This window comes from Dipodomys merriami, unplaced genomic scaffold (assembly GCF_024711535.1).
Source record: "Dipodomys merriami isolate MVZ:Mamm:240054 unplaced genomic scaffold, mDipMer1.0.p SCAF_64, whole genome shotgun sequence".
NCBI lineage: Eukaryota > Metazoa > Chordata > Mammalia > Rodentia > Heteromyidae > Dipodomys > Dipodomys merriami.
Genome location: NW_027206224.1, coordinates 3,238,346 through 3,256,551, shown reverse-complemented (window position 1 = coordinate 3,256,551; position 18,206 = coordinate 3,238,346). Strand labels below are relative to the sequence as shown.

The 18,206-nt window shown below is 53.2% G+C and overlaps 1 protein-coding gene across 2 annotated transcripts; it reads right to left on the bottom strand.

Moving 5' to 3' along the window:
* Positions 1-40: 40 nt before the first annotated feature.
* On the bottom strand, positions 41-17,153 carry LOC138815417 (FH1/FH2 domain-containing protein 1). Of its 2 annotated transcripts, XM_070004804.1 has the most exons (22): positions 16,885-17,153; positions 7,784-7,890; positions 7,347-7,411; positions 6,939-7,006; positions 6,760-6,865; positions 6,585-6,679; positions 6,229-6,340; positions 6,042-6,136; positions 5,802-5,945; positions 5,553-5,710; positions 5,323-5,478; positions 3,867-3,982; positions 3,189-3,784; positions 2,748-2,903; positions 2,358-2,540; positions 2,153-2,272; positions 1,914-2,075; positions 1,244-1,434; positions 966-1,158; positions 723-885; positions 446-646; positions 41-369 (listed from the first exon to the last, which is right to left on the bottom strand). In XM_070004804.1, exons 1-22 carry the CDS (start codon positions 17,083-17,085, stop codon positions 287-289), a joined length of 3,471 nt encoding a protein of 1,156 aa, XP_069860905.1. In that variant the 5' UTR covers positions 17,086-17,153; the 3' UTR covers positions 41-286. The 2 variants fall into 2 exon arrangements, with proteins under 2 accessions (XP_069860905.1, XP_069860906.1); XM_070004805.1 differs by lacking the exons at positions 41-369; positions 446-646 and having other exon boundaries at positions 801-885; positions 966-1,118.
* Between the last annotated feature and the right edge of the window lie 1,053 nt (positions 17,154-18,206).

The window sequence follows — 18,206 nt, the reverse complement described above, 5'->3', positions numbered from 1 at the left end:
CAGCTTTGTGAGAAACTGGAAAGAAGAAAGTACTCTTGACTAAGTAGGAAAACTTTATTTTTCTCCCTGAGTAGGGAAATGGACACACACACACACAAACACACACACACACGCACGCACACACACACGCACGCACACACACACATCTCCACATACATCCTAATACTGCTCAAGGCACTGGCCCATGGACACAGGGTTCTGGGACCAGATTGCTGCGCAGAGCCCTTTTCACTCTAGTATCTCATACTGCAAGAGCATCCAGCCAGGTATCCTGAAGTCAGCCCCTTCACACCTCCAGGCCAGGAGCTTTGCTCAGTCCCAGTGCCTGCACCAGTTCGTCTCCAAGCCCACTCTTCAGCGTCCTTCTCACTGCAGGGACAAAGCAGGGTTGGAGTGATCTATGGGTCTAAGGTGGTGGGCTTGGGGTGGGGGCTGGGGTACTCACAAGACTTGCGGTTGCCACGGGAACGTTTCCTTTCCCGAGCAGTTAAGGCACGAGGACTGCTCTTGGTTACTGACTGCACCAGCAGGTCCATAATCTCATCGGATGTGTCACTGGGTAAACTGGAGCCTGAGGGCTCTTCAGGAGGTGCAGTAGAGGACCCCACTGCTGGGTGTGTGATTGGGGAACTGTTCTGGACCATGCCTGAGGGAGACCAGACAGCAAAGTGAAGTCAGGGTGGCCCAAGAACCCATTTTCCCCCATCAGCTATGAATCGTACCTCTGCTGCGGCGGCTATGTGTGGTGTCCTCAGGCCTGCTGATCAGCAGACTCTTCATAGTGGCGTGACTGTCAGCATCACCCCGGCCTGGCCCACTGCCCACGGCCACTGGAACAGATGGGTTGCTAGGGGCTTCCCCAGCCACCCCTGAGAACTTCTCTGTCTGGAGAAGGGAGAAAGATGAGCTGGGATCAGGGGAGGGGAACTGTGGGAATGGCAGTCAAGACCTAAAAAGACATCCACCTCTGTGATCATGCGTCCCCGGGTCTTGTTGCGTTCCCGGTACGTGGCCCGCTTCTGCTGCTGCTGTAGAACCCGTTCTCGGCAAGTCCGATACTCAAGTGCAAACTCTCGCAGCGTGTGGCAGAACTGCATGATGCGCACTTCCCGAGCTGCCTGTGCAGTGTAGCCCAAGTAGAGCAGGAAGGCATGGAACCTAGGTGAGTTGAGGTGACCGTGAATCCTGCTTGGTGTCTGAGAGATGGCGGCAGCCGTCCTCTCTCCCTGGGCCCATGCCTTACCTGTTACAGACTCGGCGGTGCACCACCCTCAGCATGGCAACACGGCGGGCACACTGGGCCAGGAAATGGGTGAGGCGGGCGCGTAGAGCTGGGGCTAGTTCATGTTTAGCCAAGCTCCGTAGGCTCTCCTCAGCTGCCTTGCTCCGGCGTTCCAGCTGCCCCAGGTTCTCTGTCAGTTGCTCAAAATCCACCTGGAAAAGAAAGTAGGTAGATATGCTGTCCCTCCATAGATGAGACACTGCCTGGGGTCAAGATAGCTTGTATGGAGCCGACCAGCCTGGGCCCTAGAGACACAGCTGAAGTTCAGCCTATGCTTTTCAAAAGCTCAGGCTGGGAAGGAGGCTGAGGCAAGAGTGAAACCTGAGCAACACATACTGAGACACATCTCAAAACAAAAAGCTCACAGTTTGACATAAGAAACATACAAGTCCATTTGATCCACTAGTGAACAGGGAAGGCTTCTTGGAGGAAATGGTAGCTAAACAGACCCCAAGACTATAGGCATGGCTATGCCAAGAAAAAAAACATCTGTGGCAGGGAATACAATTGACACACCTGTAGCCTGAGCAAGCCCTGGCACATCCGAGCAAATGAGAAGAGGAGGAGCCAGCCCAGGGAGCTGTGCTCCCTCAAGCCTTGGCTAGTCTTGGAATCTCTGGCTGATGCTAACCTTGGCACAGCGAGTCAGGGCAGGGATTTCTGAGTAGAGGTCGGAGGAATCAGGCCGTGTCTGGATCACCAGGGAGCAGAGATGGTATAGCAGGGACTGCCGGCGTACTGTGTCTTTTACCTCTGATACCTTCTCCAGGTAGCTCAGCTCAAAGCCACTGCTCTGAAAGGACACCGTATGAGCCTGGGGCTGGCTCACTCTGGAGCCCTGATCCCTCGTCTCCGTGTTCTTTCACTCACCTGGGAGCCATTGAGGAAGTTGCCCACAGCCAGCAGGGTAGCCAGGATGCAGTGGAAGGTGGCATTTTGCACCAGCTGTTCCATGCCCACTTTCAGGTCAAACAGTGGCTCTGCGATTTCCTGTTATGGGAGACCCGGGGTGCTTAGAATACCTGGTTATCATTCACCTATCCCCACCACCTATCCCACTCCACAATGCAGATACCCGTTCCATGCCGTCATAGTCTAGCTTGAAAGCCCAGAGTTGTAGGCGGGCAGCCAGGCCCCCAATGGAGGCAAGTGTCATCAAGAAATTCTCAGCTGGGCCCAGCGGTAGATCAGGGTTGGCCAACTGGGCTTCCTCAATCTTTTGCCTTTCCTCCTCCGTGGGCATCATGGTCAGTAGTTTCTGAAGATGCAACCATCACCCCTTATTACTGGCCTGAGGCTTTGGGCATTAGCTCAGGCATCTGGGAGATGCCTCAGGTTCTAGGGGAATCCCAGCAGAAATGGCAGGCCCATGTTCACCAGTGCTGATCGGAAACACTCACTGATCAAAGGACAGGGCCAGGCTTTCCATCTCCCTTTTCACATCTGAAGGGTCACGTGTCCTTACCTCAATGCCATCCTTGCTGACTGCAAACTCATCAAAGTTTTGCAGGGCAGCCTTAATGACATGTACAGGTGGTAACGTGGTTAGGCCAATGTTGATGGCGTTGCTGCGCTTGGGGTCTAGTACTGTGGTCATTGTCCGGCGGCCCTCACCAGCTTTCTGCAAGGTTAGGGGAAGGGCAGAGCACAATGAAGGGACTAGCTGGGGCAATAATCTCAACAAGCAACTCCAACATCCTCTAAATGGCCCAGTGATCCCAGAACTGGTGATATAGGACAGGTAAGGTACTGAGCTGCCTTGAGCTTCTAGTGAAGGCTCTTACTGAACCTCTTAGACAAATTCCTTTCCATTGTTGGCCTCAGCTCTCCCCATATGGAGAAATCAGGGACTAGCTCCAAGGACTCAGTCCTTTGAGCTCATTCCTCCCACTTTTAGGACGTTTACCTTGGAGGGTAGTATGTCCTTGGCTCGAGACTCGAACAGATGTTCCAGCCGTGCTGTATCTACAGTGACAGGCTCCAGGGAGGCCCACAGGGTAGAGCAGGGTCCAAAGCGGCTTCCAGAGCCCCCTTGTCCCCCAGCCAGCTTTAGCTCCCGCCAGAAAAGTTTTACTGTCTTCCTCTTGGTGGGGATGGCTGGACCATCAAGAGCTGAGTGGGGAGGAGGGGCAGCCAGCGGTGGGGGGGGTGGGCAGGGTCCTTTGATGGGTGGGAGAGGTGGTGGAGGAGGAGGTGGGGGGCCTCCAGAGATTAAGGGAGGTGGGGGTGGGATCCCTTTTCCAGCTTCCACAGGCTCCACATTTAGCGTGTCCTGGTCTTCATCTTCCCCCAGGTCTGAGAAGTCTAGGTCCCCAATGCACAGCTTGGGTACACGGGTAGGGAGATCATGGATGGGCTCAGCCTTGGGGCTTGATGGAATCAGTGGCTCCGGGACCTCTGGCTCAAGACTCCGCTGAGCCTGGAGTAGGATTCGGGATACAGGGCTCTGGGGTGTTCTGGGTACAGGGGCTGGCTCTGGGGAATCCCATAGTTCCCGGGTACCTAGCAAGAAGAAAGCAGCTGTCAGCCTCATGCCTTCTGTGGGGCAAGAAAGAACAGGGCATTGTACCTACAAACTACTCACCTGAGGACCCATCAGCCTCATCCACCATGGCCCCAGCCAGTGCCTCTGCCCGGCCCTGGGCCAGTGCAGCCTGCTTCTCAGTTTCTGCTGCTGCCACATTCTCCAGGAACCGGGCTCTGAGGGGAAGTACTTGTCAGTGACAGTGTCTGACACAAGCCTAGCCCAAGGTGATGCACATGCCTTGCTGAACTCCTAGGCACTGCCCTCAATTGCAGGCACACACAGGCACAGGGAACAGTCCATGCACTGAGCAGACCCCTGCCACCCCAAGCCAGCCTCTGTTCAGTCTTCTTATGGGGAGAATTAACTACCAATCCAGCAATCCTAGGCCAAAGTACAGGGAGATGTACTTAGCATCTACTTGCAACCTTTGTGTTTACTGTCCTGATTCAGACCATAGGAAGGGGACAGCTATCACAATGGGCACATCATACTCTCTCCCTCTTGGCCTGTCTGGCAGCTTCTGGAAGCTATGTTAGAAGCACACCTGGGAAGTGGCAGGCACTGTTTATGTTGAAATAATGAATGTGATCCAGTGTTTCTTTCTGGCCTCTCTAACCTCTGCTGGCCTTCAGTCTCTGCCTTTCTTTTCGCCTTAGGTTGCTCTATTGCCCTCCACACCACACAGCACCCTAGATCACCTCCCTGCCCTACTCCCAACTCCCCATCTCTGGCCTAAGTTGTTAAGATATTATTAGAAGCATAAGGACCTCTATGACCACAGTGGGATGCTTCTTAGTGCTTAGTTTGGGGGTTACTAAAGACTGGAAGAGGGAGGAGCCAAGAGGCTGCCCCGCCTCCTCTCTCTACCCCCCCACCCCCCCAGCTATGGTAGTAGAAGACATATGAAATCCCTGTTGGAGCAGCAATGCTGAAGCCCTGAGCACAAGGCAGGTTTGGCAGGCTGGCTTCTGTACTTACTCTAGCCTGACCTGCCCCATAGGGGACTGAGGGACAGGTGGGCTCTCAGGGGTGCTGGGTAAGGGGATAAGAGGAAGAGATGGTAACTATGGTGCTGGTTCCAGCCCAAGGCCCATTTGTTTGAACCCACACAGAGCTGGAAAGGGTTCCTTCCCAGCTACAGGGAGGGAGAGGAGGGATGAGGGTAGCAGGATATGGGGAAACTGGAAATGGAAGACTGACATGAAGCTGGACAGGGTGCAGCAGTGATCAGGAGTGAGAGAGAAACAGAGATGGGAGGCTACAGGGAGACAGATGACAAGAGGCAAAGGCAGGTGGAACAATGGAAGGAGATAAAGAAAAGCCACAGGAGGAGGTCCAGTCACAGCCGAACCTCACCCCCTAGCAGTCACTTACCAAATGGGAGCAGTTTGGTGAAGTCTGGAAAGAGAGAAAGCACGCGTTTGGGCAGAGGAGGCTGAGGGCCCATGGAGGGGCAAAGTGGAGGGACAGCTGGAGATAGGACATTGGGGGTCACCCCTTTCTCCCTCCTTACTTGTAGATGCTTCTCTCACAGGAGCTGTCCACTGGGGACGCCATGGAAATGGTAGGAAAGAGGTTCACCGAGGTGATAACAGAAGCAGGGCTTGCAGAGCTGCAGGTGGGGCTTGTCCGTGGAGCAGGGCCAGTTGGGGAGGCAGGGCCTGTGGAGCTAGAGGCAAGGCCTGTCAGCAGACAGGGCCAAACCTGGCCATTCACTCCTCATCCACCCAGGCCCTTACTTACCTGGCTTCTGGAGCACGCACAGGACAGCCACCCCCTTCCAGAGATCTGCGGCTCCTCTTGCCCTCCTCTGAAGACGGCTTTCGCCGCTCCCGCCGGCCACCTGCTGCAGCTGCTGCTGCTGCTTCCTCCATGTCCCCATCCTCCAACCGAAGGGCACTCTAATGGAGGTGGCCAGAATGTAAGCAAGCATCTGAGGTTCAGTAGTTAGACTGGGTGCTGGGGAAATGCACTTCTTTACATCTGGCCTACCTCATAGAGCATAAGCTGTGTACGCAGGTCCACATCTGTACCAGGGGTGCCCAAATGACGCTGGACCAGTGTCTCCATACCCTGCTGCTCTAGAGCATCTGTCACATCGTAGAAGGAGTCTTGGTCAGGCAGTGCAGCCAGCGTCTGAAAGGAGAGCACAGGAAGCCAAGGGTGAGGTTCGTAGGGGCCACAGGTCAGGACCCACAGGTACTCAGTCAGCACCTGGTCGCCAGCCCACACCTTATTGATGAGGGTGATGGTGTACACCAACAGCTCTGGGTCAGCACCATTCTTCTCCTCTAGGATGGACACCAGATTGGCCCAGGGAAGAGCACCTACCACATAGAAATGGGAGCAGTCAGGGGGCAGGCAGGGAGGAGAGAGGGTTCTCAATCAGAGGAGGAGAGATGGATAGACAGGCTCTGACCGGTGGTGCTGGCCACAGAGTTGACTGCCCGGATGAAAAGAGGCGCGTTGTTCTCAGAGTATTCCACAAACACCAGCAGCAGCTTCAGGGCGGTCTTCACCACTAAGCGGGACTTGGAGGGAAGGGAGAGAAGTCACCACATGTGAGAGGGGCTTAAGCCAGACCATGTCTGTGGAAGAGCTCGTGAGGCGAGACCAAGAGAGAAATCTAGGTAGAAAGACTTGGGCTCTAGCCCCAGGCCTGGGAGAGTTTTTTTAGGCTGAGGGGCCTCAGACTCAGTCCATTCCAGCCCACTTTGGGCTCAGGAGGAAGCAATGAGAAAAGCATGCATGACTGGGTGTGCAAGGGCTACTTACCAGACTGGCACACAGTGTATACAGCCACTGCACTGTCTCGCTATGGGCCACCACCCCCAGCATCCCATCCACGAAAAGCATCAGCTGGCCCAGTGCTGGGAACACAGGAATAAGAAAAGGTCAGTTGGGAATGGGGAGGCAAAGGTGACCAGGGGAGCAGGACAGTAGGGCGAACCTCGAAGGATGTAGCTCTGGTAGTTGTGGTCAGCAGCAGCACCCACGCGGATCAGACAGCTCAGCCCCTCTGAGTGTACAAATTCAGGTACCAGGTCCTTGTCTTCCTAAAGGTACCATGAGGGAATTTAGGACACCCACTGTGGGACACCCACCCTCAGCCCTACCTCTGGGCCTCACCTGGAAAATCTGCTTCAGTGAGAAAAGGGAGCGGCGGAGCTCAGGGCCACTGGAGCCGTACAACTTTTCTGCAAGAAGTGAGTGAGCATGAAACCCTCAAGGGGACACAGATACCTTCTTCCAGTGACACACAACTATAAAGAAGATTCTAGTAATCTCAAACTTCTCTCTCCTCCATTCCCTGGCTTTGGACTCCCCCCACCCCCACCACCATCATCATTACATACTAGCTAAGGCATCAGCTCTGGCTCTAGAAAGAGCTAGGGGAGAGCAGGGGGGTCATCTGGGCTCTGATTGATTCTGTCCATGTCTAGCATAGGCCTCAAAGAAACTAGGCCACCTACGTTAATGGGGGTCTGGGGGATGGATAGTGGGGACTGCTGAACACAGAAGCCTTCACATACTCACCCAAGATAGCGTTGACCCTCACAGAGAGCTGGGTTCTCAGGATCAAGGTGGGTTTCCTCCCTTTGCTGAAATCAAGCAGCCAGGTCAGCAGCTCATTCATTCTTCAGAGTCCCACCCTGCAAGCCACCCCTGGCCCCACTCCTTCCTTCCTAACAGCTATTCCAAGGGCCCAAGGGTTGGTCAGACAGGAGGGCTTGTGCAAGCACAGGTATCTCAGGTATGTGAGAGCCCCTACTTCCATCCTGGGCAGTAGATTATACTGGCCAGGCTTGGGGATTCCCCTGGCACTGTTCTCTGGGAAAGCAGGTGACCCATAGCCCAGGCTGTAGATCAAATGTCTCAGCTCCTGACACTTGAGCTGGTGGGGCAAGGATAGGGCTTTGCCCAAACCCTTTCAAAGGGAGGGGAAAGGGCTCCCTGGCCCTACCAGCTCTGACCTGATCTCCTCATAGAAGCCCTCCAGCATCTCTCGCTGCTCTTCTAGTGACAGCTCAGCATCCAGGTAGTATCCAGAGGGAGATACTTGTAGGGCACAGTCCTCCAGCTGGAGACAAAAGGCAGAGGTGAGGGCTGGGACTAGAGTTGGATATTGAATGTCCCCTAAAAATTCATGCATTAAAGGCTTGATCCACATGGTGGCGCTATTGGGAGGTAGTGGAACCTTTGTGATGTGGGTTTTTGGTTTTATTTTTGGCAGTCATGGGGCTTGAACTCTGGGCCTGGGTGCTGTCCCTCAACTCTTCAGCTCAAGGCATCTCTTCCAGTTTTCTGATGGTTAATTGGAGATAAGAGTCTCACGGATCTTTTTGCCCAGGCAGGCTGGCTTTGCACTTCAATTCTCAGATCTCAGCCTCCTGAGTAGCTAGGATTACAAGCGTGAGCCACCGGCACCTGGCTATGTGGGGTTTCATAGGAGGCTCTTAGGTGCCCTTGAAAGGAAATAGGGGACCCCAACCACTTCAGTCTTGCTCTTTACTTCCTGGTTCACAAGATTTAATAGTCTGTAATGAACTCTGGCCATGATTGGCAGCCTCACCAGAGGCCCAAAGAAATGAAACCACCTGATATGGGACTCAAACTTGATAGCCATGCGCGTGCGCACACACGCCCCTGAGGTAAGGCAGAGAGGCTGTATTCCTCCAGCAGTTGTTACACACACACACACACACACACACACACACACACACACACACACACACACACACACACACACACACACACACACACACACACACACACACACACACACACACACACACACACACACACACACACACACACACCCTGAGGTATGGCAGAGAGGCTGTGTATTACTCCAGCAGTTGTTTCTCAAGCTCCTACTATGTGCAGGGCCCACCTGTCTCTTGCCATCTCCTCTCCCAGCTAACATTCTCCTACTGTTTAGTGTTCAGATTGGATGCCATTTTTACAAAGCCTTCCTGAACCATATTTCTGGTTTGTGCATCCTCTCCATAGGTCTTATGGCATTATAACAATACTAGTCTCATTCCTCCTTAACTGGGTTCTCTTAATTCGGGCACCCTGCCTGTCTAGCTTGTATACCACCTGGTACAGAGTAGGTGTCACCAAGTGTTTGTTAGTGAATATAAATGAGGAAGGGGCATGGAGAGGAAGTTGCTATCTCTGAGGAAGCTTACAGTTGAGTGGGGTGATTAGCTGCAGCCAGGAAGTATTAAAGCCCAGGGAAGGTGCAGGGGGGAGCAAAATCCAGTGAGTCCACGTGTCTGAGAGTAGAACTGATTTTTAGACTCTCCTGTCCCTCCAGGCCTCAGAAGCTTTGATCTCTTCCCAATGGGGCTGCTAGTTACAATGCGCCAAGGTCCTACCAAGTCCTCAGATTTTGGGGTCTGATCCAGTTAGTCTTCAATGGAATCCTAAAACCTGCATTTGTTGTTGGTTTGGGTTTTTTTGTTTTGTTTTTGTAAGCCCTGGGGTTTGAACTCAAGGCCACATGCTTGCCTGGCTGGTGTGTTCTATCATTTGAGCCACACCCCCAGCCTGGCTTTTTGCTGGTTATTTTGGAGATGGAGTCTGGAGGACTTTTCTGTGAGGGCTGGCTTCAAACCATGATCCTCTAGATCTCAGCCTCCTTAGTAACAAGGATTACAGATGTAAGCCACTAGCACCATGGCTTGAAACCTACAATTGTAAGAGGAGGGCACATACTCCATCCATATGTACACTTCTGATGTTTCCCTCCCTCAAGGTTGGTTCCACTGCACGCCTACCAGGTATGGTGCTTGGCCCCTTGTGAAGCACTTATAAAGAAGTGACTCCAGACACTCTAGGCAGCACAGCTTCCAGACATTTCTCCCATGACACAGGGCTGCCGTGCAGGGAGGGCTAAGCAAAGTCTCTTCTGCTTGAGTGACTGACCCTTAAGGTGCTGTGACCAGAGTGGGCCCACCTCTGGGGTGGCGAGGGAGCGGGAGGGAGGAGGGTCTTCTGGTCTCCCTATCAGGCAAGTCATTTGTCTTGTTATTTTATCAGCTCTGTCCTGCTATAGACTTTACCCAAGGGATTCCAACTACTCTTGTTCCCCAGGGAGAAAGAGTGCAGCTCCTACCCTTGTCTCTATTGAACACCCCTGCTCAGGCCTCCGAGCCTGACCTGGCTCCTTCCTGGCAGTTTATAGGGCCCTTGGGTGACTCCCCTCCCCCCTTGCCCTGGGACATGGGACACAGGACAAACACTCCAGCCTGTTCTCTGTCCCACTTCCTGCCTGGCTGCCTGCCCTTCCCTGGGCGCCTTGGGCGGGCCTGGCCTCTTTCCCCTCCCAGAGAGCAGAGTCATCTTCTCCGGGGCCCTACTAGTCACAGGCAACAGTGCCTCAAAATTAGTGCGTCTTACTCAGCGCAGCTGAGGGCATCCTCACATTTCTCCGATCCCTTTACCCACAGAGTGACTCAACAGCCTACCCATCTCACCCCCCTCGCGCTCCAGCTGCGTCTCCTTGTGCCTTGGACTGGAGAATTTGGGGACCCTAGAAGAACAAACTTCCAGCAGAGTTACAACTTCCTCCTCAGAGATCACATATAAAACAGCTCGTTTATCCAAACATTCATGAACCAGGCTGGTTTTAGGTGCAGAAGACATAGCAGGAACCATAATGTCTTGCCTTCCCCTCCTTTTACCACACAGAAGACAGAAACTTCAAGAGCAGGACACCAGTGGCTCATGCCTGTAGTCCTACTACTCAGGAGGCCGAGATCTGAGTATTGCAGTTAGAAGCCAGCACAGGCAGAAAAGTCCCTGTGAGACGCTTATCTCCAATAAACTACTCAAAGCCAGGAGTGACACAGTGGCTCAAGTGGTAGAGCACTAGCCTTGAGCACAAAGAGGCTCAGACACCCTGAGTTCAAGCCCCAGGACCAGCATAAATAAATAAATAAATAAATAAAACAAAAAACCCAACTCTGTTCAAGCCCCCAAATGACACAAAAAAGAAAGAAGGAATAAAAGAGAGAGAGAGACAGAGAGAGGGAGAGGGAGAGGAAGAAAGAAAGAAAGAAAGAAAGAAAGAAAGAGAGAAAGAGAGAAAGAGAGAAAGAGAGAAAGAGAAAGAAAGAAAGAAAGAAAGAAAGAAAGAAAGAAAGAAAGAAAGAAAGAAAGGAAAGAAAGAAAGAAAATTCTGAAACAGTCATGTACTAGTGATTCATGCTGGTAACCTTAGCTATTCAGGAGGCTGAGTTTTCTTTTTTTTTTTTTTTTTTTTTGTCGGTCGTGGGGCTTGAACTCTGGGCTTGGGCACTGTCCCTCAGCTCTTCAGCTCAAGGCAAGCGCTCTACCACTTGAGCTACAGCACCACTTCCAGTTTTCTGGTGGTTTATTGGAGACAGGAGTCTCACGGTCTCTCCTGCCCGGGCTGGCTTTGAACCGTGATCCTCAGATCTCAGCCTCCTGAGTAGCTAGGATTACAGGCGTGAGCCACCAGCGCCCGGCTTAGGAGGCTGAGTTTTAGTGGATGGAAGTTTGAAGCTAGCCAGAGAGAAGTGTTTACCAGACTTCATCTCCAAAGTAACCAGCAAAAAACAGGGCTGGAGCCGGGCACTGGTGGCTCACACCTGTAATCCTAGCTACTCAGGAGGCTGAGATCTGAGGATCACAGTTCAAAGCCAGCCAGGGCAAGAAAGTCCATAAGACTCTTATCTCCAATTAACCACCGGAAAACTGGAAGTGGTGCTGTGACTGAAGTGGTAGAGTGCTAGCCTTGAGCTGAAGAGCTGAGGGACAGCACCCAGGCCCAGAGTTCAAGACCTACAACTGACAAAAAAAAAAAGCAGGGTTGGAAGTGTGGCTCAGGAGGTAGAGTACTAGCTAAGATAAGCAAGTACAAGGACCTATGTTCAAATCCTAGTACTGAAAAGAAACAGAAAAAGCTAACAAGTACATGTAGTCACAGCTTTCATGGGCTCTAAGAATGGGGGGAGGTGGACTGCTATAAACACTGTAAACAATGGAACTTGATCAGATTCCATCTGGTAACCACTCACACAGCAAGGCATAAGATCAAATATGGCTGCACTGGCCAAAGCTGTACATGTGCATAGAGAGGGCTCCTGCTCCATCCCTGCTGAGTCAAGAATGGCTTTCTCCTTCCAGGATACCATTTAGGCAGGGAGTCTGAAAGCTCAGTGTCTACCTCTCCAGCCTCTTCAGTCTCTACCTCTCCAGGCTCCTCAGCTGAGCAAGTTTAAGTCCTTTCCTCTTCATCACTTCTCCTGACCAGTCCTGGCAGTCCATTTACAGTGAGGAGGTCCAGGGATAGCATCCAGCTTAGTGCCTCCAAAGTAGAGAGTGGAAGCTAGGGCCTGGACAACAGCCAAAAAAGGAGACTTCCTGCCAGCAAGATGGTGCTTATCCCTCACACTCCTGTCCCCCTCCTGGGGTCATCATTTTGAGAGCCAAATTTCTGGTCCTTGTTTCTCACACCCTGGGGCTGGGCCAGGCCTGAGCAAGCACAAATCTCTGCCTCTGCGATTAGCTCCATCCTGCTCTTGTCTTCCTCACTTCTCTGGTCTCTGTCATGGGATACAGCCATTCCACATTCCCATTCTTCCCAGGCTCAGCCTCTGGTCCACTACTCTCACACTCAGGCTCTTCTGAAAGCCTAAACTCATTAGTTATGATTATGATTATTTTTTATTCAGGGCTGGGACATAGTACAAGAACTAGCTTGTGAAGCCCTGAGTTCTAACTCCAATACTACCCCCCAATTTTTTTTCTTTTTACTTAGTGCAAGGGATCAAACTCAGAGCATTGTGTGTACGAGACAAGCATTATACCACTGAACCATTATCTGTCCCCTCCCGTATAGATTCATGTGTTTTATTTTATGTTGAAGACAGAGTCTTGTTATGTAGCCCTGGCCAGCCTCAAATTCATGATCACAGTGGCTCATGCCTTTAATCCCAGCTATGAGCCTTCTGAGGTTCAAAGGCCAGTGGGGAACAAAGAAAAAGTTATCCTGAGCCAAAACAAGTAGAAACACTTGTGAGTGTGGGTCATCCTGGCCAGCAAGAGTCTTGCCCCAGGCAAAAAGCCAAATCCTATGTGAAAAATAACCTAAAGCAAAAAGGACCGGAAGTGTGGTTCAAGTGCAGGCAATCCCAAGGCCCTGAGTAACAACTCCAGTACTACCATAAATAAACAAATAAATAAATAAATCCAGGGTCTTCTGCCTTTGCACCATCATGCTTTGCTTTCATACAGTTTAATATTGGACCATGGCATGTACTCACCAGTTTTTTTCCCCCTAGCAGTGTAATCTGGTGAGAATGAATATGCAAGGTGCAAGGGAGATGGGAAAAGAATTACATGCTTAAAGATTCTTATTTTAGGAAATAATTACTGCCTTTCCCTCGGCTCAGAAGACCATCCTTTCTTGCTATCAAGTGTCTCCATCTCCAGCTAGACCACATCTTCCTGGATGAGATGAAATGGAAATCAGAATTTGTTATGCCTCCTCAGTACCAGATAACTAGACTCCTAATATCTAGATCTTTTTACAGGTGAGAAAACCAAGGCTCAGAAATTCAGTGAATTGCCCCAGGCAGCATACCCTTGAATGGAATCAGGGCCTAACTGATTTAGATCTTGGGTGCTTGGATCTTGGAAGTACACCACGGAACCCTGAAGGGGAGGTGGAGTTAGGGCTGGCTCTTCAGTGTTTCCAAAGGCTGGAGACAGCCACCACTCAGCTTCCCCAACTCTGCAAATACCCCAAACTGGTCCTCCCAGTTCAGCAAAGGAACTTGCACACTCTTAACAGTGTCTACCTTTTGCAGCACCTAGGTCATGGGGTCCCTCGCCAGGGTGCTGCCCAAAAAGACCAGATGGTGGAATGTGCTGGCCACAAGGAAGGCTTAGAGACCCCCTATTCTCATTCCTAATCTTTCACAGTCTTTCTAGTGACTCTAATAGCAGAAGACCAGAGAGTTCTGTTCATCCCCTTAAGAGTCCTTAGGAGGGGGGAAAGCAGCTCAATGACAGAGCACACTTGGCCTTGTGCTTGATCCTTGACACAGAAAAAAAAAAATTCTATGGGACACCTTCAGTTGGTATCTATTTCTGGAGCTCAGGAATAGACGCACATTACAAGAGCCCCTGAGGGTAAACAGAGGCTAAAGTGGGTTGGAGTAGGGTCAGGATATCGGGCATAGCACCATCTTTGTCCTATTCTGATCTTTAGCCTCAGGTGTCTGGGGAAACAAAGTTGCTGGAAACGGCAGGATATGTAAGGGTCATCTTTACAGTCAAAGGTTGCTCTGGCTTTTGCTCTAAGGTCAGAGAAGCACTTCAGGTTCCTCTGCCCAAAGCTAGGGAGAAGTCAGAGTTGGCCTAGACTAGACAAGGACTGATTCTCAGGGGAGGCTTCTGAGGCCCTTCCCCAAAGGCAAGGTGGATCAATAGCTCTGAAAAGATGCCAGAGGGTTACCTCTCCCTAGGATGAGGAGCACGTTCTGGGACTAGAAAAACCTTTAGCATAGACAGGAGAAAGACACTCTTGAGTTCTCCTGGGGACACTAGGCCTGGCCCAGGGCACTGCCAGGCTCCCCTCATCAACCAGGCCAGGAGATGAGTCAGGCTGTGGCTAGCAGCTTCCTCTTAGACTTGGAGGAAATGAGCAAGTCTTTCTCAGGCAGACAAGCTCTGAATGGTTTCAAAAGGGAGCTCCCAAGGGGAACTCTAGGCCCAATAGGGATTGGGAAAGGAACTCCAGGGAGAGAGTGGGCCAGCCACTGCACATATCCAGGAAGAGTGCAGGGTCTGCAGGAAAGATGGAAGCCAGTATCCAGCATGGGAGAGCAGAGGTTTCTCGACTGTGACCTCTCCTCTACTGGATAACCATACACAGGATGAAGCATTATTTATTTCTGTCCCACAGCCTGCTTGGGTTTCCCTTCTAGAAGCCTAGAAAGGCGGACCTGAGTCATATAAGTGCTTTGGGGCACCCACTTAATAGTACTAGGGGAAGAACCAGCTGCTGGCATTTCCTGCAGGAAGAGCCCTGCACCCCTTTCCTCAGTTTACTGATGTCCCTGCTACTGCCCTATTCTCAGTCTCTCTTCGTTTAGCCTTCTATTCTGGGTCTGTGGTCACAGTTTATATTTGGGACAAGCACATCACAGTACATCTGACCATTACTGGCAAAGCTGTCAGCCCTAGGGAGTTCTGGCTCCAAGAACTAGTGTTCTTTAGTGTGCCTTCCACAAATCCTCCCGGGGGGGAGGGGGCAATCCTAGGTGCTCTAGGTGGGAGATCTCAAATTTGGTCACACCAAAATATACAGAGTTGGGGTGGTAAACTTAAACACATTCTCTATGGAGCTCTATAATGTCCTTAGTTAGGGGTCAGAGAATAGGGTAAGGCACGTGTGTGTGTGTGTGTGTGTGTGTGTGTGTGTGTGTGTGTAAGTTTTCTCTCTCTTTCTAAATTGCTGGACAAGGCCTGGAGCAGGCCAGGCAAGTGCTGGACCAATTGATAGCCATGCTCCCAGCCCAAGCTTGCCTGCTTTTTCTTTCTCTATCTGTGTGTGTTGCTAGGGATCCTAATCCGGGGCCTTGTGCAAACTAAGCACATGCAGGTTTCTAAATGAGGAAGAAGGGAGGATTCTGAGCTCTTTACTTCAGTTTATCTACCAGGCCTGCTTCAGTAGGAAAAGAAGGGAGTTCTAGAGCAGGGGGTTGGGAAGAAAACGGTCTTCTCACAAGAGCTCCAAACTTTATTTTTGCAGAGTTCCAGGGGCCTGGAGGCAAAACTATCTCAGTGCAGCACCTCTTTCTGTTTAGCACACCTTCTCTACTGAATGAGACAGGTGGGTGACCTCTGGCTGGACATGAGACCAGGCCCTACTGAACTGAACAGGACAAGAGGGGGCTGCACCAAAACTTTGGAGGTGTGTTGCATCTTTCCAGCTGTGGCTTGAAAGCAGGGGCTCTGACAGGACGCTCGCCACTCCCCAGGATAATAGTCTCCCGAGCCCTTCCGCCCGCGCTCGGAGGCGGGGCTGGCCGCAGCGCGAGGAATGCGGGCTGGGGGGCCCGGCTCCCAGGGCACATTCCAGGGGAGACCCCGAGCTCAGGGGGCATGTTTGCGCAACTCGGCGCCCAGCTGAGGCAGCAGCCCCAAGTCCCACCCTTCTTCACCTCGGGTCGGAGCAGGCGGGGAACCCGGGGCAGGGAGGAGGAGGGGTGCTCGCCTCTCAGTCTTAGCCCGGAAACAGCGCGCCGGAAAGGGCTGCCTGCGGGGGGCTGAGGGCGGCGAGCAGGAGGGGAGGGGAGAGGAGGTCCGGCAGGCCATCTGGAAAAGGGCCTCTCCATACTGTGCAAAGTCGGCCTCGGGGCGCCAGCAAACTAGGGCAGGCTGGTATTTCAAAATTAGCCGGGCCCGCCCCCCTGATTTCCACCGGCGGCGGGTGTTCGGGGTGATGGGGGTGGTGACTCAAAGGGCTTTTCCACTGATGCAGTCTGCCGTGCTCGGCGTAGCCCGGGGCTATGGGGGTTGGCGGATTCTGGGGGATGCCCCTCACCCTGAGTAGTCTTCTCGGCTCGCACTGTCAGGCCGAGTCCCCACCTGCAGGGGAGCCACGCCTCCCGTCCCCCCCTCCCCCGCCCTCCGCCAAGCACCCAACTCAGCCTCCAGACACCATTCCCAGCCCACACCTCCAGCGCCTGGCTCCGCCCTTCCCCCAAGTCCCGCCCCTCACCTTTACCTGAAGCAGGTGGAAGCTGGTATCTCGGCTTCGCCTCCGGGGTCCGCTATAGCCTACACAGCAGCCGCCCTGGCAATCAAGGGTGAGCCTCGAGCCCCTCTTGGGGCCGGGAGAAGGCTCACTTCCAGGGGCAGCCAGGGTGCCCGGTCCCTTCAACGTGAGAGCAGAACGGCGGAGCGGACCCAGCCCAAGACTTTCCGGCAGGAGAGCACCCGCTCTAGCCTCTCCCGGAGAGGCACCTCCCACTGTAAGGCGCGGTACCTGAACCCAGATCACCCCAGCTTTTCTTCGCAATCTCCTCACCTTGAGTGGTGCCCCCAGCAGGCGGTGCAGCGCAGGTATCTGCGCACTCAGAGGCAGCGCCCCGTCCAGGCTGCACGTAGGGGCCCGGCGCGGCTCCGGGAAGTTGGCACATGCGAAAGGGTCGGTGTCTTCCAGGTACTGCACCCTCACGGTCACCACGGATACTGGCTCCCCGTCACTGTGCTCCTCCCCGCCCGCCATGGATCCTGCACCCGCTAGCTCCGCGCGCCGGGGTCGTCCAGCCTCGCAGCGGCTTCAGCTTAGCTGAACTACAATGTTTGGGCCGGGCCGGGCCGGACGCTGCTGGAGAGGCGGAGCCAGAAGTGGGCGGGGCCGAGGAAGGGGGTGGGGCCAAGACTAGGCCCGAGCGCGCACCGTGGGGGGCCAAGGGGTGGAGCTTGCGCCAGCCATTCAGAGTGCCTGGTTGGTGATCCCGTTAGTTCTCTGGTTTGGAGAGCGGGAAAACCCGAGCTGGCGCCCCGCCTTGGAGAGCGCGGAAGGCCGGGAAAGCTTTCTTTGGGTTTGTGATAGAAGAGGTTGAGTCTTTGGGGGGGAGAGGGAGATAATTTGGGGGTAGATGGGACGAAGTTTCTCCTGATGGTCTTTCTCTGCTGAGTCTTCCTTGGTTTAGGGATGGGATGATCCTAATTTCTTGTTGTAGAGACCAGTGCAAGTTTTTCTCTTACTTAAGGAAAGCAATGGAGAGGGATCCCTTTCAGCTGAGAGCAAGAAGTGAAAATAGATTTCACTGAAGGAAGAGGCGGGATCAGTTCCTTTTCGATGTGGGAAGAAAAGATGGGTGCCCTTTCTCGAAAAAGACTGGGATGAGTCAGTTTGAGGAGGCAGGTAGCACATGTTTAGGGAAAGAAGTGGGACGCGATGCCCCTTGGTTTTAATTGAAAAGTGGGGCGAGGTGATCCCAGTGCCCCCAAAGTTGAGTGGGTCGCCCCTTGTTAAGGGGGAAATCTACAGGTTCCCTTGGTGTCGTGAAAAAAGGCGAGGTTGAGAGGAGGGCGGTGCCCCTCCTTCACAGCCTGGAATGCGTCGGGGCCAGTCCCGGCCTAGGGGTTCCTGAGGACGTTGCCCGCAGTGTTGTCCATCTGGGCTTTCTGGGAGGGCCCAGCGCGCGTGCGCAGGTTTGGTCAGGGCGGGGGCCAGAAAAGGGTCTGAGGTTTGGAAGAGCTGCGTGGAAGGCGGCGTCACACCGCCCCCTACCGGCGCCAGCGCGCGGCCTGGGCGCCTGGAGCTGCTGGCGGCTCGCTGCAATCTTCGCGCCCCTCCTGCCGGGTCTGATCCCAGATCCGACCAGACGCCTGTCCCCC